General features: G+C 63.4%; 1 protein-coding gene across 5 annotated transcripts; it reads left to right on the forward strand.

Moving 5' to 3' along the window:
* Positions 1-1733: 1733 nt before the first annotated feature.
* RGS19 (regulator of G protein signaling 19) lies at positions 1734-8427 on the forward strand. 5 transcript variants are annotated; one of them, XM_032142911.2, is made up of 6 exons: positions 1734-1825; positions 4745-4842; positions 5053-5174; positions 7107-7181; positions 7269-7503; positions 7603-8427. In XM_032142911.2, the coding sequence occupies exons 2-6, from the start codon at positions 4813-4815 to the stop codon at positions 7792-7794; spliced, it is 654 nt and encodes a 217-aa protein (XP_031998802.1). In that variant the 5' UTR covers positions 1734-1825; positions 4745-4812; the 3' UTR covers positions 7795-8427. The 5 variants fall into 5 exon arrangements, with proteins under 5 accessions (XP_031998802.1, XP_031998804.1, XP_031998800.1 ...); XM_032142909.2 differs by lacking the exon at positions 1734-1825 and adding an exon at positions 1861-2409; XM_032142912.2 differs by lacking the exon at positions 1734-1825 and adding an exon at positions 3158-4589 and having other exon boundaries at positions 7603-8387.
* Positions 8428-8585: the final 158 nt, after the last annotated feature.

The following is an 8585-nucleotide window of genomic DNA, read 5'->3' on the forward strand; positions in this document are numbered from 1 at the left end:
GAGGGCTGTGAGGGGGCAGAGGGTCCTGGGTTCAAATCCCAGCTCCACCATCAACTGCCCAGCTCACCTGGCTCCACCCATGGACTTCAGGGATGCTGTGTGCCAAGAGGCAGAAGCCAGGGGAGTGGAGAGCAGGCCCAAGGGGCCAGAGGAGACGGGGGAATGATTGCAGGGTTGTAGAGTGACCCGAGGGGGCAGGGAGGGCACTGACCTTCACCCCCTGCCAGCTGCCCACAGCTGCATTTTCCCACAGCAGAGACAACAGGCCGGCTCAGTGGGGTCAGCCTGGTGGTGTGTGGCCTGGGCCAGGTGCTGGCCCATCTTCGTTGAGCTTCCCTGACCTCACCTGTGCCCACCTCTCAGGAGTGTTATGTGGGCTGAATAAGCAGCAGCCTGCCTCTCGTCCCTGTGGGCTTCCTGGCCCCTGCCTTTCCTTGCCTGGCCTGACAACATAGCAGTCACAGGGTTCTGCAGCCAGGCCTCTGGGTACAGCTTCGAGAGGCAGCCTGTCCTCCAGCGCCCTCTGACCTCTGGCCTCCCCTTCAGGCCCTTGCCCCCCTCAGCAGCACACACCCTCCCCTCCTCAGCCCTCCCCCCTCTCACCCAGGCCTTCCCTGCCTGCTCCCCACAACTCACTCTGCACCCCCAGCATCAGATCCAGGCTGATCTATGTTGCTGGGTTCTGGTCCCACTGCCTGGCCCACAGGGGCACCCAGATACTGATATTTGGTTCATTGAATGAGGAACACAAGTAGAATCTCCAGCTCCCTTTGCACCCCTCAGAGTTCTGTGAGGGTGTAAGGTGTGCACCTGACCTGTGCAATTGGAAGGCATTTTACGAACAGGATCCCGACACTGGGAACTATCCGGGTCGAGTGCTTGTGCTGGGGAGGACAGGAGCTGCACACAGCCAGGCCCCGGGAGGGCGGGGGGCACGGATGCTCTGCAGACACTTCCAGAGCAGGGTCAGGGCCACCCTGACACTGGGCCAAAGCATGCTGCGATGAGAAGCCTAACCCACGTCTGTACCGAGTCATAAAGGATGAGAAGAGTCGGCCAAAGGGACAGGGCGTTCGTGGCAAAGGGGACAGTGTGGCCTTAAGCTTTAGGACATCTTGGGACACATGGCTCAGCAGGGACTCTGCCAGGCCCCACAGGAGACATTCAGCATGACTCCGGATGCAAGAAACTCCGGATGCAAGAACCCGCACCCCCAGTTCTCCCCAGCACCGCAGCACAGGAATCTCCCCCTTCCTTGGGAACCCCCCCACAGCACGACAGGCGGCTCTTAACCCAGTTTTACAGACGAGGCTCACAGAGGCGAGGGGTGGGCCGGGCTGGTGTACCCGTCGATCGGTCCTTTCCAGCAGCCTCCTCTTTCCCAAGCTGGGCAAGCAGCATATGGGGCCCAGCTCTCGTGCCTCCACTGTAGTGAAGTCCCACACGGATGGCAAGGCAGGAATGGCCCCGCTGAGCAGAGTCCGGGGCCACGGCCACACCCCCATCTACTACCGTGCAGCTCCGTCCGCCCGGGAGCCAGGGCTCCACTATGAGCACCTCAGCTCTCCGGGCCACCCCCAGGCGACTGTGGGGGCCGACGCGCGGGCGGGGCGGGTAGGGTGCGGAGCCGGCCGAGCGCGGGGCGGGGCGCGGCGGGCGGGGCGGGCCCGGCGCCTGCCGGCGCGAGGAAGTCCCGGCCCCTGGCTTTGGGGAAGTGCTGCCGAGGCGCCTGCGCACTGCGCCCCCGCGCCCCCTCCCCGACTGTCGGGCCGGACCTTGGAGCGCGCGGGCCGGCGGCGGCGCGAGTGGCTCGGGAGCGCGGCTGGTGAGTGCGCGCGCGCGGCGCCGGGGACAGCGGCCCTGCCCCTCCCGGCCCGGCCCCGGGGACCGTGCTGGGCGGGAGCTTCGGGAGCCGGCGCACGGGACTGGAACCCCAAGGGCTCCCGCCGCCAGGTCCACGTGGACCCTGGGCCGCACTGGAACTGGAGCCCGCCCCCCGCGCGTGGGGGAGGGGGGCGCTGCTGTCGGGTTCCCCTTTTTCTGGAGCTCAAAGCCTGGGGAAGTGATTGCTCAAAGGTGGGGGCCGGAAGAACCCAGGTTTCCGCGTCTCCCTCCCCCTCTCAGCCCGGTGAGGAGGGGCCGGGGCGGGACACCCTGTCCGCCCCCGCCCCCACCCCGCTGGATCTGGCAGCCACTCAGCCCTTCGAGCTGTAGGGGAGGCGCTGCGCCCCCGGCCCCAGCCGATCGGGGGCTCCTGGCGCTGGCTAGCCTCCCTCCAGAGCGCCGCAGGAGTCCCTCCTGCCGTCTGACTTGAGTCCCTGCTGCTGCAGTGCACGCCCCTTCGGCAGCCAGGGTGGGGCCCAGACCCAACCTGGCCCCTCCTGCCCCCACCCCGCCTTTGGGTCGCTGGTGAGTAGGGAGCCTTGAGGTAGGGGTGGGGGCGTCAGAGGCTGGAGAAAGAGGCACCTGGAGGAGGACACAGGCTCCTCCAGACTGGACCCTAACATCAAAGAGAGGAGCGTGGTGGGTGGGCCACCACCACCATTTCAGAGGTGGGGAGCACTGGCCTCCCTTGGAGGGGCCAGGCCAGGGCTCGCCCACCAGCCAGATGTGGAGGGTGGCAGATGGGAAAGGCCCTGGGTAAGAGCTAAGAACTGAGAATGGAGCCCCTTTTCAACCCCCCTCCCAAAGGTTATGACATTTTTTTCTGGGATTGTCACATTTTCTTATTCTTTTTTTGGACTGGGCAGGCTCTGGGACGTTCTTTTTCCTTCTGTGGAGCAAAGCGGCAGCCACTCCCAAGGGAGCCTCTATCCCCAGAGACCAGACGTGCCGCCTGTCCAGCCTCTCCCATCCCAGACTGGGGGGCCAAAGCCTGGGAGGCTGGGGAAGGGGGTCCCCAATGCCAGGATGACAAGCAGGAGGACCCTAGTTGAGACTCTGTATCCCCCAGGAGAGATGGGGGGGTTGCCTGGGGACATGGGTTGCCCCAGTTGACCTGAGAAGGGTACAGGAAGCCAGGTCCAGGGACAGGTGACCAGGTCCAGGGCCTGCAACTGGGAAAGAAGGGGCTGGCTCCCTGCTCTGCAGCAAATGCAGCCCCTAGCACCCCGGCCCTGCACCCCTAAACACATCCCCTCCTACAGCTCAGAGCTGGGGTGGAGATGGTAGCCCAGGGGGACAGTCTCAAGGGTGCTAGAGTGTGGGGGAGGACCCTGGGTGGGGACAGAGAGGAGGAAGAAGTGCTGCATGGGGAAGCCACAGACAGCCCCGTCTGGGTACAGCTACCAAACCTCAGGTTGCCACGCCCCTTCCTTTCCCTAGAAACTTGACCCCTGAAAGAAAGCCCAGCTGCAGGGCTACTTTCTGTCTCATCTACTTGCTAGGAGCCCGTGGGACCCCCAGTCTCAGAGGAAGCTGGGCCGGTGGTGAGGGGCCAAGGTCCCAGGGGATGCTGCACCTGCCCCAGACTTGGGCCAGGGCAGTGGCCTCTGCATGCCCAGGCCTCGGGGGTACTGGGGGCCCTAAGAGTGCAGGACTCCAGCACTGTCTCCTCTAAGGGCCACTCACACACCGTCCCAGGAGGGCAAGAGAGGCCAACCAGCCAGAAACAAGCATTCAAAGGCCAGGAGCTAGGGGAGGCGTGGCAGGGGGGATGAAGATTGAGAAAATAAAGTAGAACCAAGTTGTGAGCTTCCTGGCCAGGGAGGAGGGTGGCGGATGAGGAGGGTGGCGGATGTGCACGGAGGCTCCTCCCTGCCCTGGGCAGAAGTGGGCGCAGGTGTTCACAACTGCCTCCGGGGCACTGATTGGCCCCCCTGTGCCATCGCCCAAGGAGACTTGGGATTCAAAGTGGTATCTTAGGTGGCACGAGGGCTACTCACAGCTTTGGTGCTCCTGGTGCACCTCCCCTGCAGACGGTGCAACCAAACGCTAGGAGGGACATGCACCACACCACACCCCCACTCAGGGACTCCGAGGCTTCGACTGGGGAGCAGGGTGCCCCTACCCACTGCCACCCCCACTTCCCTGGCTGGCGCACCCTGTGGAAGGGCCTTGGTTCCACAGCGGTTTCACAGCCTAGAGGCAGTGGGCAAGGAGGGAGGGAAGTCTTGGGTGGGAGGTAGCAGGACCAAAGAACCATGTTTGGGGGGCATGTCCCTCCTCGCGGGGGCCCTGCCCCCCTTCCCACACCCTCAGGAAGTCCAGCCTGAGTCCCACTTAAATCCTCACTGCTGCAGGTCTAGCCTGCTGCCCCTGGCTGAGACCTCTGGGACCCACAGACAGACCTGGACTCTTGGTGGGAAGCCACTCTGCCCACTCCCCACCCCAGACACCCTAGAAGCAAGTCTGGCCACCACCCGCACGCACCAGTTGGTAGCCCCAGACTCTCGGGGCCCCTTTGGGAGGGGCTGGGAGCCGGAAACCAAGAAAGAGGAACCCAGGCTTCCGGCTTCCCAGGGAGTGAGCGGATGGGGGTGTCTCGGAACCTCCTGTGGGGGCCTCATCTGGGGCCCAGCCTGGGAGGAGGGACCAGAAGCTGCTGCAGCTCCCTCCTTGATGATCCTGGACCCCCTCCCAGCCCTGCTGTAAGCTTGGGGTTGGGGTAGAAGCCCTAGGCAGAGCCGAGTCCAGAGGCAGGAGCAGGCCCCGCTAGGGAGACACCCTCTCAGGACCCCTCCTAAGGGGCAGGCAGGGACTGGGGTTTCAGGTTCTCAGTCAGAACCTTGGCCCCTCTCCCCAGACCCCCAGGCTGTGGTGAGGGTCTGAGAGCTGGTACCACGGAGCCTGGGCAACCTCCTCCGCCCACCCATGCCCACCCCGCATGAGGCTGAGAAGCAGGTATGCCACCTCCCCTTCTGCCTCTGCTCCCCTGGGGGAGATGGGGTGGGGCAAGCTGAGGGGCCACAAGGAGCTGGGAGATCCCTGAACACCCGGGAGGCCAGGAGGGTCATATGCCTGGGAACAGGCCCACCCATGGGAAGGTGGGGGAGAGGTGGCGGGTCTGGTGGGTTCTGACCTGAAGGCTGAGGTAGCCCCATTTTTCCCCAGATCACAGGGCCAGAGGAGGCGGACCGGCCCCCTTCAATGTCCAGTCATGATGCAGCCTCTCCAGCGGCCCCCAGCCGCAACCCCTGCTGCCTGTGCTGGTGCTGCTGCTGTAGCTGCTCCTGGTGAGTAGGGCCTGGGGTGCCCAGCTGGCGAGGGGTCGAGGGCGTGGGGCCAAGCAGACCCAGGAGGGGACCCAGTGGTGGCTTCTGAGGCATCCCCACAGGCAGGATGCCCCTGCCACCTCACAGCACTGTCCTGTCCGGGGTCTGCTGGGCCCTGGTGATGAGTGGCCAGTGCCTTGGCCCCAGGGGGCTTATGTATGGCTCTTGTACCTGTCTTGCCAAGGGTGTGTCCGTGTGCTGTGTACATGCATGTGCCCGTTCACGCGGCATGTGCTTATCCATGCTGCTGTGAGCCAGCCCAGGCTGGGCCCTAGGGGCCTGCACTGGAGTAAGACAGGCACAGGCCGGGTGCAGTGGCTCACACCTGTAGTCCCAGCACTTTGGGAGGGCGAGGCAGGTGGATCACCTGAGGTTGGGAGTTCAAGATCAGCCTGACCAACATGGAGAAACCCTGTCTCTACTAAAAATACAAAATTAGCCAGGCGTGGTGGCGCATGCCTATAATCCCAGCTACTCAGAAGGCCGGGGCAGGAGTTGCGGTGAGCCGAGATCATGCCTTTGCACTCCAGCCTGGGCGACAAGAGCAAAACTCCGTCTCAAAAAAAAAAAGAAAAGAAAGAAAGAAAGAAGGAAGGAAGGAAGGAAGGAAGGAGGGAGGGAGGGAGGGAGGGAACGAAGGAAGGAAGGAAGGAAGGAAGGAAGGCAGGAAGAAAGACAGGCACAGACCCCATAGACTGTGCGGGGTGGAGGGACGTTTGAGCACAGACCGGAATAAGGGAACTGCTGGCCCTGGGGTGATGGCCGAGAGCTTCCCGGACAGCATGCGTGGGGGAAGAAGAGCATGGGGCGGTGGCCGGGGGGTCTCTGGGCATCCCTGTGAGGGTGGGAGTGGGGCTCCCAGATGGTAACAGATTTCCTAGGAGTATAGGGGAGCTGGTGGATATTTTCACGCCTTGCAGAAGCCTGGCCCTATGCAGCCTTCAGGCCCTGGCTGATGAGAGGGCAGCACTTCTGGACCCACGGTGGGCTCAGCGGACCCATGGGCAAGCTGGGGGTGGCCAGGGGGCAGTCAGGAAAGGGGGTGGGAGGAGCCCAGGGGCCTAGTTCTGTCAGGACGTTTGGGTGCACGATGTCTGCCAGCCGTCCAAGTGCGCTGGAGAGAGGTCAGCCGGGTATGGATCTGGGTCCAGCACTGACAGGGTGCTAGGAACCAAGGCAAAGAAGCTGCTTCCCTTGACAGAACCGGGAATCAGTCTCCAGGACCCGAAGGAGTGTGGACACATGGGTTTGGGGCTCTCACCTGTGTCAGCCGACGCGACACACTGCTGACGTGCCAGACCTGCAGCGTGTGGCCCCATCGGTGGGACAGGGACAGGCCAAGATCAGGCCCAGGAGCAGGGTGGCCCTGTTCCCAGGCACATGACCCTCCTGGCCTCCCAGGTGTTCAGGGATCTCCCAGCTCCTTGTGGCCCCTCATCTTGCCTCACCCCATCTCCCCCAGGGGAGCAGAGGCAGAAGGGGAGGTGGCATACCTGCCTCTCAACCTCATGTGGGGTGGGCACAGGTGGGCGGAGGAGGTTGCCCAGTGGGCCAGGGATGGGGAGGAGCACCAGGGGCCAAAGGGTCCCTCCTGGAAGGCCAGACACTCGCGGGCACTGGGTCACACTGCTGGAATGGAAGAGGGCAGAGTCTGCGGTCTGGGCACCGTGGCAGGGACAATAACCTGGACTGCAGATTCCGTGGGGAATTTGGGAGCGGCTGACAGGGAGCATGGACACCCTTTCCCAGGAGAGTGTGGGAGGAGCCAGCTCCAGAGGCTGCCCTCCTGCAGTGGGTGCCCATGTGTGTCAGGTGCCTGCCCATGTGCTGAGGGCCCGTGTGGCCGTGGAGGCGTGTGTGCCCACGGCAGTGCTGCTTCCTCTCTGCCACTAGGAACCAAGAGCGGCGGCGAGCGTGGCAGGCCTCCCGGGAGAGCAAGCTGCAGCCCCTCCCCAGCTGTGAAGTATGGTGAGTCCAGCTGGCTGGTGTGTGCGTGTTGGGGGGCCCCAGTCCAGGAGACCCGGGCCTGACGTAGCCTGGCCCCAATGCCTGCAGTGCCACGCCAAGTCCCGAGGAGGTGCAGAGCTGGGCGCAGTCTTTTGACAAGCTGATGCACAGCCCAGCGGGACGCAGCGTGTTCCGGGCGTTCCTGCGGACAGAGTACAGCGAGGAGAACATGCTCTTCTGGCTGGCCTGCGAGGAGCTAAAGGCCGAGGCCAACCAGCATGTGGTAGACGAGAAGGCGAGGCTCATCTACGAGGACTACGTGTCCATCCTGTCCCCCAAGGAGGTGCGCCAGACACCAGAACGGGCAGGGGGCCGCCTGCTCCAGGCACCAGGTGGGGAAGGCAGCTCCCGAGCCCCCTGACCTCAGTGCCTTGTCCTACAGGTGAGCCTGGACTCCCGTGTGCGGGAAGGCATCAACAAGAAGATGCAGGAGCCGTCCGCACACACGTTCGACGACGCGCAGCTGCAGATCTACACGCTCATGCACCGGGACTCCTACCCACGCTTCCTCAGCTCTCCCACCTACCGTGCCCTGCTGCTGCAGGGACCCTCACAGTCCTCCTCCGAGGCCTAGGTCGCCCCCAGCAGCACAGACTCCGCCGCCTCCTATGGCCGACTCTGGGTTCCCTTCAGGTGTTGGTGTCGGCAGGGCTGTCGGGGCGCACGCCTGGCCGGCTGGAGTCCCCACCCGCGGAGACGGTCCTAGACCCAGTGGGGAGCGCTGTGTCTCCTGGCTCTGCCCACCCGTGGCCAAGCAGGAACTCCAGGTGCAGGGCGGGCCAGAAGCCCCCTCATCGGCCCGCGGATGGCTGGCCCGGTGCTCCTGGCTGGGGGCTCTTCCGTGGTGAGAGTAGGGGTCCCCCCAGGAGCCTCTCTGGGGCCTCCTCCCCAGGCAGCCGGTGGACCCCAGACAAGCCTTTGGTGGGGAACAGAACCTCCGCATCGTGGTTTTGTGACATAAGGAGACCTCCTACTTGAGCTGTCTGTACCCCAAAATCAAACCCAGAACCTCAGAACCAGATGTAGGACCTCAGAATCCTGCACTCAAGGTGGCAGGACCCAACTTCTGTTTTATATGTTCATGAACTTTAAACTTGGAAACATGTCCTTACTAGGTGTTTTATCAAAAAGAGGTTTTCATATTTATCTCTATCCCTAACCCCCCAAAAATAGGATGTCTTATTATTGAAGATATTTTTAAAGCAAAAGTCTCTACTCATTTTTGTCCAAGTCTGGGGAGAGACTGGAGAATGAGGAGTGGCCCCAGACTCAGGGCTGGGGAGAAGTGTGCTTGTCCCAGGGAAGGGGCTCCAGTGCCCCTTGGAGGGGAGACACAGCCGTGTGCTTGCCCTCTTCCCACGCCCT

Source organism: Hylobates moloch, unplaced genomic scaffold (assembly GCF_009828535.3).
Source record: "Hylobates moloch isolate HMO894 unplaced genomic scaffold, HMol_V3 SCAFFOLD_21, whole genome shotgun sequence".
Lineage (NCBI taxonomy): Eukaryota > Metazoa > Chordata > Mammalia > Primates > Hylobatidae > Hylobates > Hylobates moloch.